Source organism: Petromyzon marinus, unplaced genomic scaffold, assembly GCF_048934315.1.
Source record: "Petromyzon marinus isolate PM22_M1 ecotype Great Lakes invasive population unplaced genomic scaffold, UKy_Petmar_22M1.pri1.0 PM_G_Scaffold_7, whole genome shotgun sequence".
NCBI classification, from domain to species: Eukaryota; Metazoa; Chordata; class Hyperoartia; order Petromyzontiformes; family Petromyzontidae; genus Petromyzon; species Petromyzon marinus.
In genome coordinates this window covers 5,101,838-5,128,727 of record NW_027423024.1, presented here as the reverse complement: position 1 = coordinate 5,128,727, position 26,890 = coordinate 5,101,838, and the positions used below count along the sequence as shown (strand labels likewise).

The 26,890-nt window shown below is 47.4% G+C and overlaps 1 protein-coding gene across 3 annotated transcripts; it reads left to right on the top strand.

Moving 5' to 3' along the window:
• The first annotated feature begins 10,899 nt into the window (after positions 1-10,899).
• Positions 10,900-26,615, top strand: LOC142920230 (uncharacterized). 3 transcript variants are annotated; one of them, XM_076062720.1, is made up of 6 exons: positions 10,900-10,990; positions 13,129-13,368; positions 18,680-19,162; positions 20,307-20,498; positions 21,363-21,423; positions 26,246-26,615. In XM_076062720.1, the coding sequence occupies exons 2-6, from the start codon at positions 13,212-13,214 to the stop codon at positions 26,388-26,390; spliced, it is 1,038 nt and encodes a 345-aa protein (XP_075918835.1). In that variant the 5' UTR covers positions 10,900-10,990; positions 13,129-13,211; the 3' UTR covers positions 26,391-26,615. The 3 variants fall into 3 exon arrangements, with proteins under 3 accessions (XP_075918835.1, XP_075918834.1, XP_075918833.1); XM_076062719.1 differs by having other exon boundaries at positions 21,360-21,423; XM_076062718.1 differs by having other exon boundaries at positions 21,342-21,423.
• The last annotated feature ends 275 nt before the right edge of the window (positions 26,616-26,890 follow it).

The following is a 26,890-nucleotide window of genomic DNA, read 5'->3' as shown; positions in this document are numbered from 1 at the left end:
GTAACACACCAGAGAACACACACGGGAGAGAAACCCTTCAAGTGCAGTGTTTGTGGGAAGACATTTTCAGGTTCATTTGTTCTGAAAACACACCAGAGAACACACACGGGAGAGACACCCTTCAAGTGCAGTGTGTGTGGGAAGACATTTTCATGGTCATCTGCTCTTAAAAAACACCAGAGAACACACACAGGAGAGAAACCCTTCAAGTGTACTCTGTGCGGCAAGGCGTTTTCAGATTCATGTCATCTTGTAACACACCAGAGAACACACACGGGAGAGAAACCCTTCAAGTGCAGTGTGTGTGGGAAGGCATTTGTACAGTCATCTGCTCTTGTAGAACACCAGAGAACACACACGGGAGAGAAACCCTTCAAGTGCAGTGTGTGCGTGAAAGCATTTGCACAGTCATCGGCGCTTGTAAAACACCAGAGAACACACACGGGAGAGAAACCCTTCAAGTGCAGTGTTTGTGGGAAGGCATTTTCATGGTCATCTGCTCTTAAAAAACACCAGAGAACACACACGGGAGAGAAACCTTTCAGGTGCACTCTGTGCGGGAAGGCGTTTGCACGTTCATCAAATCTTGAAGTACACCAGATAACACACACGAGAGAGAAACCCTTCAAGTGCAGTGTGTGCGTGAAGGCGTTTGCACATTCATCTGATCTTGGAAAACACCAGAGAACACACACAGGAGAGAAACCCTTCAAGTGCAGTGTGTGCGTGAAGGCGTTTGCACATTCATCTGCTCTTGTAGTACACCAGAGAACACACACGGGAGAGAAACCCTTCAAGTGTACTCTGTGCGGGAAGCCGTTTGCAGATTCATCAAATCTTCAAGTACACCAGAGAGCACAGAAGCATCAGAAAATCCACAAGGAGTGCAGTCTGAAATCAGCTTGTGAAAGTCAAAGTGCCGCAATGAGCCCATCCCTCATGAAACACGAACCGGAAGAAAATCCCAGCTTGGACACTTTTAAAGGTATCGAGGTGAAATATGAAGAGGTGATGGTGAAATGTGAAGAAGTGATGAGCGAAGAAGTGAAGGTAAAATGTGAAGATGAAGATCCAAAATGGGACCTTCACATCGTGAAGCAGGAGGAGAATTCTGACTGAGGCAGAGTGAGGCAACTCCCAGCAGTTTGTGGAAGTGGAGGTGTATGTGGACTTGCTCCTAGACAATACAAAGTCAAGTGGAGACCCAGTAGATGTGTAAGCCAGAGACGATGTTGCTTCAATAGATGCACCTTTGTCACAGGCCTTTAATGAGAAGAATGTGAAGTTGAACACTTTGTGGGCCCATGGGTTGGGTAGATCTTTAACCAGGAGCGAGAGACAATAAGCTCCCAAGCATTCACTATGTTATCATAATAATTGCTTTTACATAGTGCTTGCTTAACCGCCTCAGCAACTCGGAGTTTTGTGCCGTATCTCGTCCGAAACACTCGAAGAGCATCCCCAAGTAGCTGCCCCTGTGTGGCATAAGGTGGTGGCCCTGCACCGGCCTGCATGTGGACAAGAGCCTGTCCGTAGGGGGCGATGATTGATGTGTCATCTCAGTTGTGTAGTTTGTAGGTAATGTTTAGAATTTGCTAAATTTTCACTTAGACGCCAGCATGCAATGGCCTACTCGTTTTGAATGACACAATAGTATGTTTTACATACACTCTGAAGCAGACTGCAACTTTTTTTAAAAGTTTCTTGTTAATACGATGTAACGTGATGCAGTATATTTCACTGCAGTAATCCAATTTTGTTAATATGCCTGTCAATTTAGAATGTATACTTGTCTGGTTTTGTGCATACTTGTAACATTTGATCTGTAAGGGTCAAACATTGAATAAGTGATGTTAGGACAAAGTGCGTGTGTGTTTGAAAGTAACCTGTACGGAGAACTCAGGTGTGACCCGTTCTTGTGATACAGGTGAAACGGTGTTGTGTTCCACGAAGCATCTGGAGCAACTCATTGTCTTTGAAATAGGTGGCACACTCGGATCATTCATCAGTTACAAGGCATACTACTTAAAAGTTACACGTATAGGAGGAGGTACATTCTCTACAACACGAATTGTAGTTTTGTCTTACGTGGTGAGGCCACGTGATGTGTCGAAGGCTCTCTGCCAGCTCAGGACAGACCCAAGTTGCCATGTGCTCAATAAGATGACTGACAGAGGCACCACTGCACCGACTTGGTGTGGCCGACGCTCCGCTCGTTGTCGTGAGCGTCGCTCATCCGCCCTCCGTTGTTACTGGAGGGCGACTGCCTCCAACTGCCCAGCAACGTGCTTCACGAGCCTCCTCCACAGAGGCCGATCTTGACACCGCTGGTACCAGTCATCGGCAAGCCCACTCAGCTCCACATCCTTCTTGTACAGCATCAGTCCATACATCTTTAAGAGGGTTATCGAAATGCCATGCTACAGACAGATCGGCAGATATGAACGAACAGAGCTAATGCATTAACATCTCAACCTTGGTTGGAAAGCGTTAAAAAGGAATGTCTTATTTGACCTGAACTGCATATTGATTGATTTGAGTTAAGGACAATAAAAAAACTAATACAGAGATCGTGCACTCACATCAGTCTGGGTTAGCGCGTGAGAGGACCTCCTGTAATACTATGATCTTACCAGATACGGAGACAAATTGGCATTAATGCAGATTTGAGGCTATGCGGATGGCTTTGAACCCAAAGCACCCTTCAATGGTAATGCACATAATAGAGACATGCTTTGTTCACTTTTCTAAACCCATGCTTTTAAAATAATCTCAAGCAATTTTCTCTGCCAGTCATTGCCTGATCTTATTGCACACAAACACTCACACACTCACACACACACACAAAGATCCCCCGTACAGCCTTCAACAGACTGCTGGGGCAAGTGCTGTTAACGAGCACCTATGAAGGATTGCACGGCACACGAGGGGGTGGGTAGCCAGCACCGCGCCCGGCCGCCTTTGTATCCCGAGTGGTGATGCTCACATCACACTGGGTACTCATTTTTAGGCTGAGTCGACCTAGGGAAGGCCCAGGACCGGTTCAGATAATCATCACTGGCGGTGTTGGCCGTGAGCGGGAAACGACTCCGGGTCTCTGGGTTCGTAGCGCAGCGTAGCGCTAACCGCTGCCCTACCGCTCGTACAAAGATACGTTTAAACACGCGCACGTAAATACACATTCTGTTTGACTAACACTTCTTTAAAACCGTACGTAGCCAAACATTTCCGTTGTTGAGTTTCTGGATAATGTTTTGGAATTACAACAATTTTGACCGTGACACCAACATGCAATTACCTGTGCGTTGTGAGTGACACAATACTCTGTTTTACATCCGCCGTGAAGCAGAACAGCGCATATTGTGGTGAATGTTACTGGGGTGGCCAGGTGTGCCTGTCGGATTTGAACTTTGAACCTCTGCAACAAATAGAGAATGCGCTACCATATTCCTGGTTCTTTCGGTAAAGTCACGTAGATAGAATACAAAAAATAAACAAAATAAAATAAAAATAAAATTTTAAAAATACGAATAAATAAAAATAATAAAAAAAATTAAATAAATTGATGATAAGATGCCATGGGTCGACTGACTCAGATGACTGGCTAATACACCACCTTTGCCCCCCACTACCCACACACACACAGACTGTGTATGTACACACTGTATGTGTACGTACACACATACAGTGTGTACATACACACACACAGTGTGTGTATGTACACACACAATGTCCACGTTGTTGCTGCGTTCACGCACCCAAGGGAGGGGGCAATGGAAAATGAAGCTAAATCAACTTAAACTCCATCCCCGCTCTGCGACGTCACCACTCAGCATGACCTCATCGGCATGAAGTGCCATCGGGAGGTGTACTTTGCTAGCGACGTCATGTCACCAAGGTATTCACACTGCCAACCCCGTCCACAGCGCTCTTGAGCATGACGTCACCTCCGCTTGGGTCACTGCCGATGTCAATCCAGTGCCAATCCTTATTTGGGCAAAGCTACGCCCAGTGACTGGCGGTTCATTAACATAATGTATCCGTTGAAGCCGTCGAGTTCAGCAGCCACGCCCCATCCCTCGACATATGACCAGTTCACATTAACATAATCTATTCAGTTGCCGAGCCGCTTATTATGGGAGGGGCGTGTCTCTTACCTCGGAAGTGATGTCATGTTACCTGCTTACATGCAGTCAATTTCGCTGCAGTAATCAATGTTAATTAGAATTAATACTTGTCTGATTGTGCGCGTACATGTAACATTTTGTCTGAGGGTCACACATTGAATAAGTGATGTTAGGACAAAGTGTGTGTGTGTGTGTGTTTGGAAGTAACCTGTACAGAGAACTCAGGTGAGACCCGTTGTTCTTGTGATACAGGTCAAAGGGTACTTTTGTGTTTCACGAAGCGTCTGCCTCTGGAGCAAGTCATCGTCTTTGAAATAGGGAGCACGCTCGGATCATTCATCAGTTACAAGGCATACCACTTGAAAGTTACACGTATAGGAGGAGGTACATTCTCTACAACACGAATTGTAGTTTTGTCTTACGTGTTGACGTAGAGTTTGTATAACTGGGACTAGAAATGCTCCTTGCTGATTGACGTCTGGATGTTCGTACCTATCGGTTGAAGCAAACCCCACTGCTGTTGGGGTCCAACACATTGACGGCCTTCAGGCCAGGAAAGTCACAACATTTGCACACGAAGGACGCATTCACGCAAGTACCCCATGCTCCATTTTGAAGTTTTAAAATGAAGCATCTTTGAATTGTGTTGTGTTTTGAATTGGATGAGTTTATTTCTTCATTAAAAGCTTGTATCAATTTACATCTGGAAGACTTCATTGAAAAGGACATTTCGTGTGAATTTTCTCTCGTCATTAAGTAGATGGCCTTGCCGGGGGTTCGGACACAAACAGTGTACACACACAGTGTACACACACACAGTGTACACACACAATGTATACACACTGTACACACACACAGTGTACACACACACAGTGTGCACACACTGTGTACACACAGTATACACACAGTGTACACACAGTTTATACACAGTGTATACACAATGTACACACACACAGTGTACACAGACAGTGTACACACACACAGTGTATACACAGTGTACACACACAGTGACACACAAAGACAAAGATCCCCCGTGTAGCCTTAACAGACTGTAGGGGCAAGTTCTGTTAGCGAGCACCTATGAAGGCCGGAACGGTACACGAGGGGGTGGGTGGCCAGCACCACGCCCGACCGCCTTTGTCTCCCTAGTGGCGATATTTACACACCGCACCAGGTACTCAGTGACACACAGTGACACACACAGTGTATACACATAGTGTACACACACACACGGTGTATACACAATAATGTCCACGTTGCTGAGCTCACACACCCAAGGGAGGGAGCAATGGAAAATTAATCTAAATCAACTTAAACTCCAACTCTGTGACGTCACCACCCAGCATTACCTCATCGGCGTGAAACGCCAGGGGGAGGTGTACCTCGCTAGTGACATCATGTCACCAAGGTATTCACCCCTCCCCCGTCCACCGCGCTCTTGAGCGTGACGTCACCTCCGCCTGGGTCACTGCCGATATCGTTCCAGTGCCAATCCTAATTTGGGCAAAGCTACGCCCAGTGACTGGTGGCTCATTAACATAATGTATTCGTTAAAGCCGTCGCTAGTTTATTGCGACGGGTTCAGCGCCCACGCCCCCATCCCTCCACATATGGGCCGTGCTCATTAACATAATTTATTCAGTTACAGAGCAGCTCTTGGGAGGAAAGTGACGTCATACTACTTTCTGCTGTCGCGAGGTAACAGGAAGCTGCCGTGTGCGCGCTTGCACTGAAATCCGAGGTGAGAAATTCTCATGGTGGTGGTGGTCGTGGTTGTGGTGGTGGTTGTTGTTGTTTACCAAGGTAGAGCCTCACTCTCTCTCTTGTAGGGATGTCAGTTGAGTAGCAGCGAGCATGGGAATCGATGTCCAGGTTGGAACTTTACAACGCGGGGCCTAGCCACGCGGGGCCTTGCCTCCTGCCCTCGCCTGATTGCATTCACTTTAATTATCTCGCTTAAGTTTAATTTGTCTTCACCCGGCTCGCCACTTTGTAACTTTGTTTTATTGCAAATATTCACGCAGTTTTTATTTTCTTTTGTTAGCAGGCCAAGCCCGCTTGAGCTGCTATACCGCTCTTGTTATCAGAAGCGACCTGCCCACAACAACACAAGGTGAGGCTTTGTCAACGTGTGTGAATGTTTTGACTTAAAACTTTGGTGACTGCAGGAATTAATATTCTTGGTTCTTTCGGTAAAGTCACGTAGATAGAAAATAAAATAAAAATAACATAACAAACGTAAAAAATAGTAAATAAAGCAAAAAAACCCACGTTTTGATCGCAACACAAGTAGTCTTTATTTAATGTAATTGTATTATCTGTTATTGTTATTTTCTATCTACGTAACTTTACAGAAAGAACCAAGAATACGTATGTCAATGTCTATCGGTCAAAGACGCTAAACGGAGTGACGCGCAAACTCCAAATATACAGCAGGCGTCAGGGTCGGGATCGAACCCACGACTTCCTGTATACTAGGTGAGGTAGTTAACATTTCACCACGGAGAGAGACACGCAAACTACAGTTAGCCTCGGCTGTGTTCGTTGATCCTCAATTAATTACTTGGTGGAGTGAGGAAGCATTCATGCCAAGCAGATGAAGGTGGCCAGGCATGATTCTAGACACGCCACCGCCTGTTTACCCAGTGACAGTGTACAGTTTGTGTTTGCAGTAACGTCTATTAACTCTGTTGAACACGGACGTTATAGCACAACAATATTTTACTTTTGTTTTCCTCTGGAACTCTTTATAAGAATGGAAACTGGAGGTGAACACAGCACACACATTCAGCTGAAGTCGGAACTGTTCATCCCAGCATTTAAGGACATCTGAGCCTGGATTCACACCTCTAAGTTGCGATTGAACATTAATTTATGCATAACACAAATGGTATTGTTTTCAACACCCTTTGCTATGTCAGCTGAATTTAGCTCTCATAAATATTCCTTTTGTAGCCAGACAGCCGAAATTGTGTGCTCGGAGTTTTGGGTGAACATTCATTTTGAAGATACGAGGGCTTCCAGGCATGTTTATGACCATTTGCCCTCTCATTGTGTGCCATAACAGCCCTGTGATGAATTTGGGAAACTTTTTCACTGCATCATGAATATATGAATAAGTATAGACGTGTAAGTCACATGTGACTATATATGCATTCCTCTGTGCCTCGATACTGACGTGTAGATGGTGTGGATATTATTTTTTTCTGTCTGCAGCTGACGCTTCCTCTGACGCTTCCTCCGCAGAATTGGTCTGATGGAGCAAATGCACTCAGCGCAGCTCGGTATGACAAGTCAACAATGCGACCAGCATGCATACAGCACGGATCGGACTGGAAATTTGACACAGCACCAGAGAACTCGCACAGAAGAGAAACCCTTCAAGTGCAGTGTGTGTGACAAGGCATTTGCACAGTCATCTGTTCTTAAAATACACCAGAGAACACACACGGGAGAGAAACCCTTCAAGTGCAGTGTGTGTGGGAAGGCATTTGTGCAGTCATCTGCTCTTGTAGCACACCAGAGAACTCACACGGGAGATAAACCCTTCAAGTGCAGTGTGTGTGGGATGGCATTTGCACAGTCAGCTGCTCTTATAGTACACCAGAGAACACACACGGGAGAGAAACCCTTCAAGTGCAGTGTGTGTGGGAAGGCATTTGCGCAGTCATCTGCTCTTGTAGCACACCAGGGAACTCACACGGGAGAGAAACCCTTCAAGTGCAGTGTGTGTGGGAAGGCATTTGCACAGTCAGCTGCTCTTATAGTACACCAGAGAACACACACGGGAGAGAAACCCTTCAAGTGTACTCTGTGCAGGCAAATGTTTGCAAATTCATCAAACCTTCAAGTACACCAGAGAACACAGAAGCATCAGAAGATCCACAAGGAGTGGAGTCTTAAATCAGCTAGTGAAAGTCAAAGTGCCGCAATGAGCCCATCCCTCATGAAACAAGAACCGGAGGAAAATCCCAGCTTTGACACTTAAAGGTATCGAGGTGAAATGTGAAGAGGTGATGGTGAAGAGGTGATGGTGAAGAGCGAAGAAGTGAAGGTAAAATGTGAAGATGAAGATTCACCAAAATGAGACCTTAACATCGATGGAGGCAACGTGAAGCAGGAGGAGAATTCTGACTGAGACAGAGCGAGGCAACTCCCAGCAGTTTGTGGAGGTGTGGGTGGACTTCCTAGACAATACAAAGTTAAATGGAGACCCGGTAGATGTGTAAGCCAGAGACGATGTCGTTACAATAGATGCATCTTTGTCACAGGCCTTTAACGAAAAGAATGCGACGTTGAACACTCAGGTCCTAGGTTCATCCTGCAGAGTAAGAGCGAGCGGATAGTCTTTGTGGACCTGTGGGTTGGGGAGATCTCTGACCAGGAGCGAGAGCCAAGAAGCCCCCAAGCATTCACTATGTTATAATAATTGCTTTTACACGGTGCTTGCTTAATCGCCTCGGCAGCTCGGAGTTTTGTATCTCGTCTGAAACACTCGAAGAGCATCCCCAAGTAGCAGCTGCCCCTGTGTGGCACAGGGTGGTGGCCCTGCACCGGCCTGCATTTATTATTTTTTTCCGCCTGAGGACGACCGCTTGTGTTACAATCGAAACGTTCTGATCTATTATTATTTTGTCTACCTACGTGACTTTACTGAAAGAACCAAAGAGTATGTGAACAAGAGGCTGTCAGTAGGGGGCGATGATTGATGTTTCATCTCAGTTATGTAATTTGTCGCTAATGTTTAGAATTCGCCAGCATGCAATGGCCTACTCGTTTTGAATGACACAACAGTATGTTTTACATCCACTGTTAAGCAGACGCTGCATATTTTTTGTTTAAATAGCTTCTTAATCAGATGTTATCTGATGCAGGACATTTCACTGCAGTAATTAAATTTTGTTAAAATGCCTGTCAATTATTCAGAATGAACGCTTGTCTTATTTTGTGTGTACATGCATCATTTCATTTATAAGGGTCAAACATTGAATAAGTTACGTTAGGACAAAGTGTGTGTGTGTGTGTGTGTTTTGGAAGTAACCTGTACAGAGAACTCAGGTGAGACCCGTTGTTCTTGTGATACAGGTCATGAAGCATCTGGAGCAACTCATTGTCTTTGACATAGGAAGCACACTCGGATCATTCATCAGTTACAAGGCATACCGCTTAAAAGTTACACGTATAGGAGGAGGTACATTCTCTACAACACGAATTATAATTTTGTTTTACGTGTTGACGTAGATTTTGTCGAACTAGGACAAGAAATGCTCCTTCCTGATTCACGTCTGGATGTTCACAACCAATGGTTGAAGCAAGCCTGACCGCCTGCCGCGCCCCTCACAACCATTTGCGGCCTTGGGCCAGGAAAGTCATGAAAAAAATTGCACACGAACAACGCCTCCACGCAAGCTCCCGATGCTCCGTCTTGAAGTCTGAAAATGAAACAACTTTTAATTGTATTTTGTCTTGAATTGTATAATTGTATTCATTAAAAGCTTATTCATTGAAAACGATATTTCGTGTGAATTTTCTCTCGTCATTAAGTAGACGATGGCCTTGCCGGGGGTTCGGTTCGATGCGGACTTTCACCTGGTTGGGATCGCCGGATCGAGATAAGGCGACACGGAGCGGCTGACCGTCTGCAGATCGATTCCAACGTAATCGAGCGTCTGACCCTGCGCCTCCGTCGTTGGTAACAGGGGGTGCGTGTCTCCCTTGTGGAGTTTCTGGATAATGTTTGGAATTGCCACAATTTTGACCGTGACACCAACATGCAATGACCTGTGCGTTGTGAATGATGCAACGTTATGTTTTACATCTGCCGTTTAGCAGACTGCGCATATTGTGGTGAATGTTACTGGGGTAGCCAGGTGTGCCTGTCGGATTTTAACCTTGAACGTCTGCAATAAATAGAGAATGTGCTACCACATTCTTGGTTCTTTCGATAAAGTCACGTAAATAGAAAATAACAAAAACAAGAAAATTGGAAAATAATAAATTGATGAAAAGATGCCCATTGGTCTACTGAGATGACTGTGCCCCCCACAGTGTACACACAGTGTACACACACACAGTATACACACACATACACACAGTGTACACACACACAGTGTACGTACACACAGTGTGTACACAATTTCAGTTTATATATTTTGGTATACCCCTGTGAGCCATTCGGCTCTTGAATCAAGTCCAACCACAACAAACACGAACAAGAAACATCTTAAAGTGACTACTTTGTGTGACTCTGCAAACAGAAAATCCATGAAAAAACAGCAAAATATTCCTGACAAAAGCACCGTACACCAACGCTGTGTGCTAAAAATCCCAGTGGGATGCAATGTCCACGTTGTTGTTGTTGCTGAGTTCAAGGGAGGGAGCAATGGAAAATGAATCTAAATCAACTTAAACTCCAACCCCGCTCTGTGACGTCACTACTCAGCATCACCTCATCGGCGTGAAACGCCAGGGGGAGGTGTCCCTCGCTAGTGACGTTATGTCACCAAGGTATCCACCCCACCCCGTCTACCGCGCCCTTGAGCGTGACGTCACCTCTGCCTGGGTCACTTCCGTTATCTGTTCAAGTACAATCCTTATTTGGGCAAAGCTACGCCCGGTGACTGGCGGCTCATTAACATAATGTATTCGTGAAGGCCGTCGCGAGTTTATTGCGACGGGTTTCAGCACCCACGCCCCATCCCTCCACGTATGGGTCGGGCTCATGAACATAATTTATTTAAATTATGACCGCTCGTTGCAGGAGGGGAGTGTCTTGTACCACGCAAGTGACGTCACCTCCTGCTGCCGCGTGACGTCACGAGGTAACAGGAATCTGCCGCTCCGTGCGTGAACTGAAATCCGAGGTGAGAAATTCTCATCGCGGTTGTGGTGGTGGTTGTGGTGGTGGTTGTTGTTGTTGTTGTTTACCAAGGTAGAGCCTCGCTCTCTCGTAGGGATGTCAATTGAGTAGCAGCGAGCATGGGAATCGATGTCCAGGTTGGAACTTTACAACGCGGGGCCTAGCCACGCGGGGCCTTGCCTCCTGCCCTCGCCTGATCGCGTTTGCTTCAATTATCTTGCTTAGTTGAGCAATCTTTGTAAGAAAGTAATCTACCAGGCTATGCATTTATTGTGTGTTGACCGACTCTCTGTGTTGCATTGCATTACATTTCCAAGTTTTACTCAGTTTGTTTGATTAAGTGAGCTTTTGATTTAAAGCTTTCTTGACTGCAGGGATTCATATTCTTGGTTCTGTCGGTAAAGTCACCACCACGTAGAAGGGAAACAATAAAATAATAAAAATATAAAACAATAAAATTCTCACGACGTTTTGACTGCAACACAAGAAGCAATCATCATCAGGTGTGAAAACCACAGCAAGAACATCATCAGGTGTGAAAACCACAGCAAGAACATTTTCTTGCTGCGGTTCTCACACCTGATGATGATTGCTTCTTGTGTTGCAGTCGAAACGTCGTGAGAATTTTATTGTTTTATATTTTTATTATTTTATTGTTTCCCTTCTACGTGGTGACTTTACCGACAGAACCAAGAATATAAGTGAGCTTTCTCTCTCTGCGTGTCCTCGTGTTATTATTATTTCCTGCAGTCACCAAAGTTCCAAATCTCTCATTGACACAAGGCCGTAATTATAATATATAATAATTATAATATGTTATAATAATTATAATATATATTGGTGGGGGACATATCCCCCCACAATAATCAAATATGCTCAAAATGTCCCCCCAATATATTGCTATAAAAATATTTTTTTTAATAATAATTGCTATGCTATGTTAATAAAAACAACAATTTCGCTAAACCTTGGCCACAAAACCAGGACTTGTCTTCATATAACAATGCGTAGATTTGTGTTTATATGATTGCGTTGTACTTTATGAATCCCTAATCTCTGCCATTACATACTATGAAACAAGAAAAGTTAAAAAAGAAACAACACAGAGCAATGTAATACAATATTATACATTATTGTATCAAATAATACAAATTCCATCCCATGTGTTAGCGAAATTTTTCAATATTTTAGGAAATGTCAGGAAATTAGTTTTAAAATTTAGATTTTTTCTTTCTGGGGGGGGACCCCAGACCCCCTGGTAGATTTGGTCTCCCCCAATCTTGACTCCATGGCTACGGCCTTGTTATTCTGTCTCTCACTGTTCAAATAAACCTACCGTTAACATTATAGACTGATCATTTCTTTGTCAGTGGGCAAACGTACAAAATCAGCTGGGGATCAAATACTTTTTTCCCTCACTGTATGTGTGTATCTCTCTCTGTGTGTCTCTGTGTTATATCTGTCTCTGTCTGTGTGTCTCTCTTTCAAATTGAGCAACCTTTGGAAGAACGTGATCAACCAGGTGGGGTGTTGACTGTTATGTTGGCCGACTCTCTGTGTTGTATTACATTACATTTCTAAGTTAACTAGGTTTGTTTTCTCTTGCATTTGTACCTGATGATGATTGCTTGTGTTGCAATTGAAATGTCGCATGCTATGTGCACACAGCGTTGGTGTACGGTGCTTTTTGTGGAATATTTTGCTGTTTTTCCCTGGATTTTCTGTTTGCACAGTCACACAAAGTCACTTCAAGATGTTTTCTTGTTCATGTTTTAGTTTTTTTTTGTTGCGGTTGCACCCGATTCAAGAGCCGAATGGCTCACAGGGCTATACCAAATAACTGAACTATGACCTATCCCCCCCCTCCCCAAGCCTGTTAGCCACGCCCCATCACCCTCCCCCACACACGTCACCCCCCTCCCCTAGCCTTGTTAGCCACGCCCCATCACCCTCCCCCCCCACACACGTCACTCTCCCCCCCACACCCTCCTCCCCAAGCCTTGTTAGCCACGCCCCATCACCCTCCCCCACACACGTCAGCCCCCTCCCCACCCCCCCAAGGCTGTTAGCCACGCCCTGTCACCCTCCCCCCCACACACACGTCACTCCCCCACCTCACCCCCCCCTCCCCGTGTCTGCTAGCGAGCCACGTGACAGGCAACGAGGAGACAGAGCGAGGCCTCGTGGCGAGGCTCACTGAGGAGGAGGATTTGACGAGGACGACGATGGCGGAGCTGCAGGGATCGTCGTCGTTGTTGGTGCCCGTGGGGCTCTGTGTCGCGTGCTGTGTCGGTCTCGTCGCCTGTGCCGGTGTAGAGACCGACGCCACGGGTACAGCAGCAGCAGCAGGAGCAGCAGCAGGAGCAACAGCAGCAGGAGGAGGTGAGTGATATTTTTGTAATTTATATATTCTCACAATAAGGAAAGGCAGTGTCTATTTGTGTCATCCCTTCACGTGAAGTCCTCGTCACAACAGCAACGTTTTGAGGCATAAGCAATTATAAAATAACATTTAGACTTAAAGCTTTCGTGACTGTGCAAGGATTCATCTTCTCGGTTGTTTCGGTAAAGTCACCACGTAGAAGGGAAACAATAAAATAATAAAACAATAAAACAAAATTCTCGCCTATTATGTTTTTTTATTATTTTATTATTTCCCTTCTACGTGGTGACTTAACCGAAAGAACCAAGTATAATAAAACTCTTACAACATAGGATCACAAAGTGGCGTCACACACAGAGTTACTCGTTAGCTCATCAAGCTGTGTTATGGGTGGGGGAGGGGCGTCAGTGCTTTGATTGGTAATCGATGCTTGCCAGTGCGTTGATTGGTAATCAATGCTCGTCAATGCGTTGATTGGTAATCGATGTGTGTCAATGCGTTGATTGATAATTGATGCTCGTCAGTGCGTTGATTGGTAATCGATGTGTGTCAATGCGTTGATTGATAATCGATGTGTGTCAATGCGTTGATTGGTAATCGATGTGTGTCAATGCGTTGATTGGTAATCGATGTGTGTCAGTGCGTTGATTGGTAATCGATGCTCGTCAATGCGTTGATTGGTAATCGATGTGTGTCAATGTGTTGATTGGTAATCGATGTTCGTCAATGCATTGATTGGTAATCGATGTGTGTCAATGCGTTGATTGGTAATCGATGTGTGTCAGTGCGTTGATTGGTAATCGATGTTCGTCAATGCATTGATTGGTAATCGATGCTCGTCAGTGCGTTGATTGGTAATCGATGTGTGTCAGTGCGTTGATTGGTAATCGATGTGTGTCAATGCGTTGATTGGTAATCGATTTGTGTCAATGCGTTGATTGGTAATCGATGTGTGTCAATGCGTTGATTGGTAATCGATTTGTGTCAGTGCGTTGATTGGTAATCGATGTGTGTCAGTACGTTGATTGGTAATCGATGTGTGTCAATGCGTTGATTGGTAATCGATGTGTGTCAATGCATTGATTGGTAATCGATGCTCATCAATGTGTTGATTGGTAATCGATGTGTGTCAATGCGTTGATTGGTAATCGATGTGTGTCAATGCGTTGATTGGTAATCGATGTTCGTCAATGCATTGATTGGTAATCGATGCTCGTCAGTGCGTTGATTGGTAATCGATGTGTGTCAGTGCGTTGATTGGTAATCGATGTGTGTCAGTGCGTTGATTGGTAATCGATGTGTGTCAGTGCGTTGATTGGTAAATCGATGTGTGTCAGTGCGTTGATTGGTAATCGATGTGTGTCAATGCGTTGATTGGTAATCGATGTGTGTCAGTGCATTGATTGGTAATCGATGCTCGTCAGTGCGTTGATTGGTAATCGATGTGTGTCAGTGCGTTGATTGGTAAATCGATGTGTGTCAGTGCGTTGATTGGTAATCGATGTGTGTCAATGCGTTGATTGGTAATCGATGCTCGTCAATGTGTTGATTGGTAATCGATGTGTGTCAGTGCATTGATTGGTAATCGATGCTTGTCAATGCATTGATTGGTAATCGATGTTCGTCAATGCATTGATTGGTAATCGATGCTCGTCAGTGCGTTGATTGGTAATCGATGTGTGTCAATGCGTTGATTGGTAATCGATGTGTGTCAGTGCGTTGATTGGTAAATCGATGTGTGTCAGTGCGTTGATTGGTAATCGATGTGTGTCAATGCGTTGATTGGTAATCGATGCTCGTCAATGCATTGATTGGTAATCGATGCTCGTCAGTGCGTTGATTGGTAATCGATGTGTGTCAGTACGTTGATTGGTAATCGATGTGTGTCAATGCGTTGATTGGTAATCGATGTGTGTCAATGCATTGATTGGTAATCGATGCTCATCAATGTGTTGATTGGTAATCGATGTGTGTCAATGCGTTGATTGGTAATCGATGTGTGTCAATGCGTTGATTGGTAATCGATGTTCGTCAATGCATTGATTGGTAATCGATGCTCGTCAGTGCGTTGATTGGTAATCGATGTGTGTCAGTGCGTTGATTGGTAATCGATGTGTGTCAGTGCGTTGATTGGTAATCGATGTGTGTCAATGCATTGATTGGTAATCGATGTGTGTCAGTGCATTGATTGGTAATCGATGCTCGTCAGTGCGTTGATTGGTAATCGATGTGTGTCAGTGCGTTGATTGGTAAATCGATGTGTGTCAGTGCGTTGATTGGTAATCGATGTGTGTCAATGCGTTGATTGGTAATCGATGCTCGTCAATGTGTTGATTGGTAATCGATGTGTGTCAGTGCATTGATTGGTAATCGATGCTTGTCAATGCATTGATTGGTAATCGATGTTCGTCAATGCATTGATTGGTAATCGATGCTCGTCAGTGCGTTGATTGGTAATCGATGTGTGTCAATGCGTTGATTGGTAATCGATGTGTGTCAGTGCGTTGATTGGTAAATCGATGTGTGTCAGTGCGTTGATTGGTAATCGATGTGTGTCAATGCGTTGATTGGTAATCGATGCTCGTCAATGCATTGATTGGTAATCGATGCTCGTCAGTGCGTTGATTGGTAATCGATGTGTGTCAGTGCGTTGATTGGTAATCGATGTGTGTCAGTGCGTTGATTGGTAAATCGATGTGTGTCAGTGCGTTGATTGGTAATCGATGTGTGTCAATGCGTTGATTGGTAATCGATGCTCGTCAATGCATTGATTGGTAATCGATGCTCGTCAATGCGTTGATTGGTAATCGATGCTCGTCAATGCATTGATTGGTAATCGATGCTCGTCAGTGCGTTGATTGGTAATCGATGTGTGTCAGTGCGTTGATTGGTAATCGATGTGTGTCAGTGCGTTGATTGGTAAATCGATGTGTGTCAGTGCGTTGATTGGTAATCGATGTGTGTCAATGCGTTGATTGGTAATCGATGTGTGTCAGTGTGTTGATTGGTAATCGATGTTCGTCAATGCATTGATTGGTAATCGATGCTCGTCAGTGCGTTGATTGGTAATCGATGTGTGTCAGTGCGTTGATTGGTAATCGATGTGTGTCAATGCGTTGATTGGTAATCGATGTGTGTCAATGCGTTGATTGGTAATCGATGTGTGTCAGTGCGTTGATTGGTAATCGATGTTCGTCAGTGCGTTGATTGGTAATCGATGTGTGTCAGTGCGTTGATTGGTAATCGATGTGTGTCAGTGCGTTGATTGGTAATCGATGTGTGTCAATGCGTTGATTGGTAATCGATGTGTGTCAATGCGTTGATTGGTAATTGATGTGTGTCAATGCGTTGATTGGTAATCGATGCTTGTCAATGCGTTGATTGGTAATCGATGTGTGTCAATGCGTTGATTGGTAATCGATGTGTGTCAGTGCGTTGATTGGTAATCGATGTGTGTCAATGTGTTGATTGGTAATCGATGCTCGTCAATGCGTTGATTGGTAATCGATCCTCGTCAATGCGTTGATTGGTAATTGATGTGTGTCAGTGTGTTGATTGGTAATCGATGTGTGTCAGTGCGTTGATTGGTAATCGATGCTTGTCAATGCGTTGATTGGTAATCGATGTGTGTCAGTGTGTTGATTGGTAATCGATGTTTGTGTGGCTGAGTGAAAACAACAGAAAGTGTTTAGTTCACTCAGTGGTGTTTTTGTCGGTAAAGTCACGTGTGTAGAAGTGCAATAAAATTATATTAAAACAAAACACAATCAACGACGTTTCGATCACAACGCAGGCGACCTTCATCAGGTGTCAAGGACAAATCACGGCAAGGACAAATCACGGCAAGAGGTAAATACAACAACAACAATGAGATATGTATTGTTTCCCTTCAACGTGACTTTACCGAAAGAACTAAGAATATGAATTGCTGCAGTCACGAAAGCTTTGAATCAAAACTTTAAAATCTCATTAACAGAGAGAGTTTTGTTTACTCATTTCGTTGTGTTCGTCAGCCCCAGTAAACCACGTTGTGACGCTACACAACTTTACACGAACACACCGCACTAACACGTACACAACAAGTACCAGCACTGTGTGTGACACTCATTACTCCTATTGATTCATCTGTGGGGGTGTGGGGGGGATGTGTGTGTGTGTGTGTGGGGGTGTGTGTGTGTGGGGGATGTGTGTGTGTGTGGGGGGGTGTGTGTGGGGAGGGGATGTGTGTGTGTGTGTGGGGATGTGTGTGTGTGTGGGGGATGGGATGTGTGTGGGGGTGTGTGTGGGGGATGTGTGTGTGTGTGGGGAGGATGTGTGTGTGTGTGGGGGATGTGTGTGTGTGTGGGGGGAGGGGATGTGTGTGTGTGTGGGGAGGGGATGTGTGTGTGTGGGGGGGATGTGTGTGTGTGTGGGTGGAGGGGACGTGTGTGTGTGGGGGGAGGGGATGTGTGTGTGTGTGGGGGGAGGGGATGTGTGTGTGTGTGGGGGGAGGATGTGTGTGTGTGTGGGGGGATGTGTGTGTGGGGAGGATGTGGTGTGTGTGGGGGGAGGGGAGAGAGATCCATTGTCATTGTTACAGGACCCAATTATTATTGTGTGGTGACGTGCCCTGTTGATTGTTGATTGTGTCTGTGTAGTTAACTGCAGGGCATGCGGCCTCTGTGGGACTGTTAGAGGGATGTGGATGTCACGGCTACCCTGCCAGCTGAATGTATTTTGTGTCATTCACGGTACTTCACAGATAACCGGAAGGTTTTAATGATGATGGAATTTTACTTGGAATTTTCATTGAGCTTTCAAGGAGCTTTTTTCACCACTAATTTATTAACGTCCCTAACGAGAGTTGTATTTTGTTGTTGGTTGTTGTTGTTGTTGTTCACCACGCCTACGGTGGTGTTAATGTGTTTTTGTTTTCACATCGTTGGAATTGTAAAGCTCCCGGTTTTGCTCTTTGTTTGGTCGTGGGGAGTCCAATCGCGGTGCTAATTGAATGTTCGCAGTCACTAATTCAAGGCGTCTCCTTAACAACAACAACAAAGTTGAGCACCACCCTCCCCCCCAGACCTGCAAGTTAGTCATTGTTAGTCATTGAAGTTAGTCATTGAGGTCATTAAAGTTAGTCATTGACTAACTTGCAGGTCTGGGGGGTCAGCCATTGACTAACTTGAATTTTTCACCCCCTGGGTCATTCTCATCGTTTTCACAAGTTGCGGTGGTTTCTGATGTTTCTCCCAATTACCACGACTCACGGTGACCCCCCCCCACCCCCCCACTCCGTCACCTCCACCGCAATCCCAACCCGACCCACAGCCCCCTCCGCGCCCCCACAGAACATCACGTGCGTGGCCCTCAACTCCAGCAGCCTGCTGGTCAGCTGGGAGCCGCCACCCGCTCACGGCCAGCAGGACGGCGGCGGCGTCACGGGGTACACGGTGGCCTACAGGGAGCTGCCCAGCCAAGGCGTGGCGCACGCAGCAGACGCAGACGACGGCTCGGGGGATGGGGACGACGACGACGACGACGAGGAAGAAGGGGACGACGAGGAAGAAGGGGACCACCAAGGGGAACACCAAGGGGACCACCACCAAGGGGACGAGGAAGGGGACGGCACGGGAGGGCGGCCGAGCCGGGGGGGCGGCTGGCGCTGGACGCCGCGTCAGCCCGCGTACCGGAGGAGCGTGACGCTGCACGGGCTGACCAGGTGGGCCCCCTACGAGGTGACGGTGCGGGCCTACACGGGGGCCAGCCCGGGGCCCTCGTCGCCGCCCATCCAGGCTCGCACGCGCGACGATGGTACGTCAGGGGGGGGGGGGGGCGCCGTGTTCCCGGCCGGCCGCACCGTAGCCGTGCCGGCCGCATCGTAGCCGTGCCGGCCGCGCCGACGCTCCGACGTGGCTCCCGAGTGTTTTCCCTCCTGATCTTGGCGTCTTCGCAGCTAACGGTCGCGTCTGGCCCGAGTCCTTCCCTGTCGGCTTGCTGCACCGCTCCTCTCTCTCGTGTCATGCCAAATGATAATTGACGCGGCTCTGGTATGAACACCCACGCCAAATTGGGCCGTGAAATCATTTTCGTCTCCATCTGGTTAATTTTACCTGTCTGCATTTTTAGCGGTCGCCCTTTGCTTGAGTGCCCCCCCTTCCCCCCCCCCCCCCCCGCGTGCCGCCCAAAGTTCCCACCGCGGAGCTCCGCAAGGGGTCGTGGACTGCACGCCCATCAACCATTTTAGTGTCCGTCCCTTGGGGTGCACGGCTGAGACCAGGCCACTTTAGGTTGGAATGGGCTCCTGGGTGTACACCCACCGCCGGAGTGGAAGAATGGCAGGCACATCTTACAGATGACTAGCCGATGGTCATTGTCCAGATCGGCTCCACGGCAGGTTCTGGTCTCAAGGGCACGGGCTCACATCCGCTGTTGCATCCACTACGTAGTCCGGCAGATGGTTCTTGCTTGGACTCGGCATGCATCCGTGATGTTGTGCGGATGCGCCGATGCCGGAACAGCGTGTTGGTAATTACAAGCCCATGGGCTGCACAAAAATCTAGCGGCCTCCTGCCGTTGTTATTGAGCTGATCTGGCCCACGCCTTCCAATCACTCCAGACCAGGTGCCTCGCGCATTGAAGTCGCCCAACGGGATGACTCTATCCCGAGTGGCCACTTTTGCTAGCACCTGTGACAGGAGGTCATAGAAGCCATAGACAGACACAGATACACAAAGACATAGACACAGACAGACACAGAATTGATGAAGACCAAATCCTCCTCCTCATGAACTTCATCCAACAACACCGCTCAGCTATGCAATCTGTCTGTGTTTGTCTGTCTGTGTCTCGCTGTCTGTATCTGTCTCACTTTTTCTCTCTGTTTCCCCGTGTCTCTACGTCTCCCCATTTCTACCCGTGTCTCCCCGTATCTCCCCGTGCCTCCCCAATCTCGTAGCCACCACCACCACTACCACCTCCCGCTCCTCCCCACCCTCGTCCGGGGTGTCTACGGGAGACAAGGCGACGCTCCCCTCCAGCGGCAGTAGCAGCGCCTCCATCAGCTTCCTGTCGGTCATAACGGTGCTGGCGATCCTCCCCTTCCTGATGTGCACCGTGTGGGGCAGAGGGAGCGCCGGCAAGCGTCCCGGTAAGCGGCGGTGGCGTTGCGGTGGCTACGGAGATGTTGACTGCCTCGCTTGGTGCTTGGGAGGTCGTGGGTTGGATCCAGACTCTGACGACGCCTGCTGCTGCCGCTGTTTATTTAAAGTTTGCGGTGTCTCTCATGATCATCATCACAATGGCTGAGATGTTGACGACCTCGCCTGGTACACAGGAGTCCGTGGGTTACATCTCCGCCCCTGACACCTATATATTTGGAGTTTGCGGTGTCTCCCTCATCATCATCATCACGGTGGCTATGAGATGTTAACTACCTCGCCTGGTACGCAGGAGGTCATGGGTTCTATCCCGACCCTGACACTTCCTGCGTTTACGCGTTCAGAGCCATTTGGCTGCTGCTCTTTATTTGCCACCCGATGACGACGATGATGACGATGACGATGATGATGATGACGATGATGACGATGACGACGAGGATGATGACGATGATGACGACGATGATGACGATGATGACGATGATGACGACGGTGATGATGACGACAATGACGACGATGATGACAACGATGACGATGATGATGACGACGACGATGATGATGTCGTCGACGATGATAACGACGACGATGACGACGACGACAATAAGCCACTGAGTTCAGCTGTCACTTGTGATAGCCGGCGTAGCTTCTACTAAACAAGTCACGTAGTAGCACAGTGGGGGGCTTACCCGGTAAGATACACAAACAAGGTATTGGTGTTTGTATCTATATACTTGTTATAGATTTGTTAAACGTTGCTCTACTTTGCACGTGCCGACGGCGGCGCATGTGTTTGTGTTCGTGTTCGCGTGTTCCATTTGTCGCAACGTTCCGCGTAGATTTTTCTCGTTCCCCAGCAGACGAGCGAGGAGGAAACGCCCCGAGCCTGGTCCCCGAGAAGGATACCGTCTCTGATTGCAGGTAGCCACCGCCAACACAGCTGCCGCCACCGTGGTGGAACAGAAACAATCTGAATTTTAAGACCTCGTCCCCCCCCCCCCCCCCCCCCCCCCCCGGTTGACACCGCCGGATGAAAGCCGCTCCCTAAGTGGTCGCCACACCACGCGGGGCGACGCGACACAGCGCTCCGTACGTACCTAGCGCTCACGCGCTAGGTACGTACGTATCACTCTCACGCTAGGTTAGCACGTATCATTCTCACGCTAGGTAAGTACGTATCACTCTCACGCTAGGTTAGTACGTATCACTCTCACGCTAGGTTACTACGTACAGGCTCACGCGCTAGGTACGTACGTATCACTCTCACGCTAGGTTAGCACGTATCATTCTCACGCTAGGTAAGTACGTATCACTCTCACGCTAGGTTAGTACGTATCACTCTCACGCTAGGTTAGTACGTATCACTCTCACGCTAGGTTAGCACGTATCACTCTCACGCTAGGTAAGTATGTATCACTCTCACGCTAGGTTAGCATGTATCATTCTCACGCTAGGTTAGTACGTATCACTCTCACGCTAGGTACGTACATATCATTCTCACGCTAGGTTGGTACGTATCACTCTCATGCTAGGTTGGTACGTATCACTCTCACGCTAGGTTAGTACGTATCACTCTCACGCTAGGTACGTACGTATCACTCTCACGCTAGGTACGTACGTATCACTCTCACGCTAGGTACGTACGTATCACTCTCACGCTAGGTTAGTACGTATCACCCTCACGCTAGGTGCGTACGTATCATTCTCACGCTAGGTTAGTACGTATCACCCTCACACTAGGTTAGTACGTATCACTCTCACACTAGGTTAGTACGTATCACCCTCACGCTAGGTTAGTACGTATTACTCTCACGCTAGGTTAGTACGTATCACTCTCACGCTAGGTTAGTACGTATCACCCTCACGCTAGGTTAGTACGTATCACTCTCACGTGCTAGGTACGTACGCATCACCCTCACGCTAGGTACGTACGTATCACTCTCACGCTAGGTACGTACGTATCACTCTCACGCTAGGTTAGTACGTATCACTCCCACGCTAGGTTAGTACGTATCACCCTCACGCTAGGTACGTACGTATCACTCTCACGCTAGGTTAGCATGTATCATTCTCACGCTAGGTTAGTACGTATCACTCTCACGCTAGGTACGTACGTATCACTCTCACGCTAGGTTAGCATGTATCATTCTCACGCTAGGTTAGTGCGTATCATTCTCACGCTAGGTACGTACGTACCACTCTCACGCTAGGTTAGTACGTATCGCCCTCACGCTAGGTTAGCACGTATCACTCTCACGCTAGGTTAACACGTATCACTCTCACGCTAGGTTAGCACGTATCATTCTCACGATAGGTGCGTACATATCATTCTCACGCTAGGTTAGTACGTATCACTCTCACGCTAGGTTAGTACGTATCACCCTCACGCTAGGTTGGTGCGTACCATTCTCACGCTAGGTTAGTATGTATCATTCTCACGCTAGGTACGTACGTATCACTCTCACGCTAGGTACGTACGTGTCACTCTCACGCTAGGTTACTACGTACACGCTCACGCGCTAGGTACGTACGTATCACTCTCACGCTAGGTTAGCACGTATCATTCTCACGCTAGGTTAGTACGTATCACTCTCACGCTAGGTACGTACATATCATTCTCACGCTAGGTTGGTACGTATCACTCTCACGCTAGGTTGGTACGTATCACTCTCACGCTAGGTACGTACGTATCACTCTCACGCTAGGTTAGTACGTATCACCCTCACGCTAGGTGCGTACGTATCATTCTCACGCTAGGTTAGTACGTATCACTCTCACACTAGGTTAGTACGTATCACTCTCACACTAGGTTAGTACGTATCACCCTCACACTAGGTTAGTACGTATCACCCTCACACTAGGTTAGTACGTATCACTCTCACACTAGGTTAGTACGTATCACCCTCACGCTAGGTTAGTACGTATCACTCTCACGCTAGGTTAGTACGTATCACTCTCATGCTAGGTTAGTACGTATCACCCTCACGCTAGGTTAGTGCGTATCATTCTCACGCTAGGTACGTACGTATCACTCTCACGCTAGGTTAGCATGTATCATTCTCACGCTAGGTTAGTACGTATCACTCTCACGCTAGGTACGTACGTATCACTCTCACGCTAGGTTAGCATGTATCATTCTCACGCTAGGTTAGTGCGTATCATTCTCACGCTAGGTACGTACGTACCACTCTCACGCTAGGTTAGTACGTATCGCCCTCACGCTAGGTTAGCACGTATCACTCTCACGCTAGGTTAACACGTATCACTCTCACGCTAGGTTAGCACGTATCATTCTCACGATAGGTGCGTACATATCATTCTCACGCTAGGTTAGTACGTATCACTCTCACGCTAGGTTAGTACGTATCACCCTCACGCTAGGTTGGTGCGTACCATTCTCACGCTAGGTTAGTATGTATCATTCTCACGCTAGGTACGTACGTATCACTCTCACGCTAGGTACGTACGTGTCACTCTCACGCTAGGTTACTACGTACACGCTCACGCGCTAGGTACGTACGTATCACTCTCACGCTAGGTTAGCACGTATCATTCTCACGCTAGGTAAGTATGTATCACTCTCACGCTAGGTTAGTACGTATCACTCTCACACTAGGTTAGTACGTATCACTCTCACACTAGGTTAGTACGTATCACCCTCACACTAGGTTAGTACGTATCACCCTCACACTAGGTTAGTACGTATCACTCTCACACTAGGTTGGTACGTATCACCTTCACGCTAGGTTAGTACGTATCACTCTCACGCTAGGTTAGTACGTATCACTCTCATGCTAGGTTAGTACGTATCACCCTCACGCTAGGTACGTACGTATCACTCTCACGCTAGGTACGTACGTATCACTCTCACGCTAGGTACGTACGTATCACTCTCACGCTAGGTACGTACGTATCACTCTCGCGCTAGGTTAGTACGTATCACCCTCACGCTAGGTTAGTGCGTATCATTCTCACGCTAGGTACGTACGTATCACTCTCACACTAGGTTAGTACGTATCACCCTCACGCTAGGTTAGCACGTATCACTCTCACGCTAGGTTAGCACGTATCACTCTTACGCTAGGTTAGCACGCATCATTCTCACGCTAGGTGCGTACGTATCATTCTCACGCTAGGTTAGTACGTATCACTCTCACGCTAGGTTAGTACGTATCACTCTCACGCTAGGTTAGTGCGTATCATTCTCACGCTAGGTTAGTATATATCACTCTCACGCTAGGTTAGTATGTATCATTCTCACGCTAGGTACGTACGTATCACTCTCACGCTAGGTACGTACGTGTCACTCTCACGCTGGGTTACTACGTACACGCTCACGCGCTAGGTACGTACGTACACACTCACGCGCTAGGTAAGTACGTATCATTCTCACGCTAGGTACGTACGTATCACTCTCACGCTAGGTTAGTACGTATCACTCTCACGCTAGGTTAGTACGTATCACTCTCACGCTAGGTTAGTACGTATCACCCTCACGCTAGGTTAGCACGTATCACTCTCATGCTAGGTTAGCACGTATCACTCTCACGCTAGGTTAGTACGTATCACTCTCACGCTAGGTACGTGCGTATCACCCTCACGCTAGGTTAGTGCGTATCACCCTCATGCTAGGTTAGTACGTATCATTCTCACGCTAGGTATGTACGTATCACTCTCACGCTAGGTTAGCATGTATCATTCTCACGCTAGGTTAGTACGTATCACCCTCACGCTAGGTTAGTGCGTATCATTCTCACGCTAGGTACGTACGTATCACTCTCACACTAGGTTAGTACGTATCACCCTCACGCTAGGTTAGCACGTATCACTCTCACGCTAGGTTAGCACGTATCACTCTTACGCTAGGTTAGCACGCATCATTCTCACGCTAGGTGCGTACGTATCATTCTCACGCTAGGTTAGTACGTATCACTCTCACGCTAGGTTAGTACGTATCACTCTCACGCTAGGTTAGTGCGTATCATTCTCACGCTAGGTTAGTATATATCACTCTCACGCTAGGTTAGTATGTATCATTCTCACGCTAGGTACGTACGTATCACTCTCACGCTAGGTACGTACGTGTCACTCTCACGCTGGGTTACTACGTACACGCTCACGCGCTAGGTACGTACGTACACACTCACGCGCTAGGTAAGTACGTATCATTCTCACGCTAGGTACGTACGTATCACTCTCACGCTAGGTTAGTACGTATCACTCTCACGCTAGGTTAGTACGTATCACTCTCACGCTAGGTTAGTACGTATCACCCTCACGCTAGGTTAGCACGTATCACTCTCATGCTAGGTTAGCACGTATCACTCTCACGCTAGGTTAGTACGTATCACTCTCACGCTAGGTACGTGCGTATCACCCTCACGCTAGGTTAGTGCGTATCACCCTCATGCTAGGTTAGTACGTATCATTCTCACGCTAGGTATGTACGTATCACTCTCACGCTAGGTTAGCATGTATCATTCTCACGCTAGGTTAGTACATATCAGTCTCACGCTAGGTACGTACGTATCAGTCTCACGCTAGGTTAGTACGTATAATTCTCACGCTAGGTTAGTACATATCACTCTCACGCTAGGTACGTACGTATCAGTCTCACGCTAGGTTAGTACATATCACTCTCACACTAGGTACATACGTATCACTCTCACGCTAGGTTAGTACTTATCACTCTCACGCTAGGTACGTACGTATCACCCTCGCCTACTTTCTCCGCTCCCTCCAGCGACTACGGGAGCAACGTGCTGGCCGGTGACGGCGGAGACGGCGGCGACACCGTGGAGATGACGCAGCTGCACGTGGAGGTGGAGGAGGTGGTGGAGGTGGTGGAGGTGGAGGAGGTGGTGGAGGTGGTGGAGGTGGAGGTGTAAGGGGAGGAGGAGGCTGACGGTGACAAGCCCTGCCGATGGTTCTCTCCCGGCCTTCATTGGTGCACTGGCTACTGACACCGAGCCCCCAGCAGCCTAGTGAGGGTGTACGCGGCACCGGGAATCTTTGTGTTTGTGTGTGCAGCGTTTGCAAGTCCGCCACTGGAGTGTGGTATTGTTTTTGTTATTATCCTCACGTTGATTAAAAGTAATTTCCCCCCCCCCCGACTTGATTTTCAAGCTGTAAATCGTGGGGGGGTGGCGGTGTCCCGTACTCGCCACAAAGAGACCCACAGACTCGCCACAAAGAGACCCACAGACTCGCCACAAAGAGACCCGCAGACTCACCACAAAGAGACCCACAGACTCGCCACAAAGAGACCCACAGACTCGCCACAAAGAGACCCACAGACTCGCCACAAAGAGACCCGCAGACTCGCTAGAGACTCGCAGACTCGCCACTAAGAGACCCACAGACTCGCCACAAAGAGACCCATAGACTC

Coding starts and splice junctions, on each gene's coding strand:
- LOC142920230 (XM_076062718.1), top strand. CDS start 13,212: ATGGCGGAGCTGCAGGGATCGTCGTCGTTGTTGGTGCCCGTGGGGCTC. Junction 19,163..20,306: donor GGCTCGCACGCGCGACGATG/GTACGTCAGGGG, acceptor CCAATCTCGTAG/CCACCACCACCACTACCACC. Junction 21,424..26,245: donor GATACCGTCTCTGATTGCAG/GTAGCCACCGCC, acceptor CGCTCCCTCCAG/CGACTACGGGAGCAACGTGC.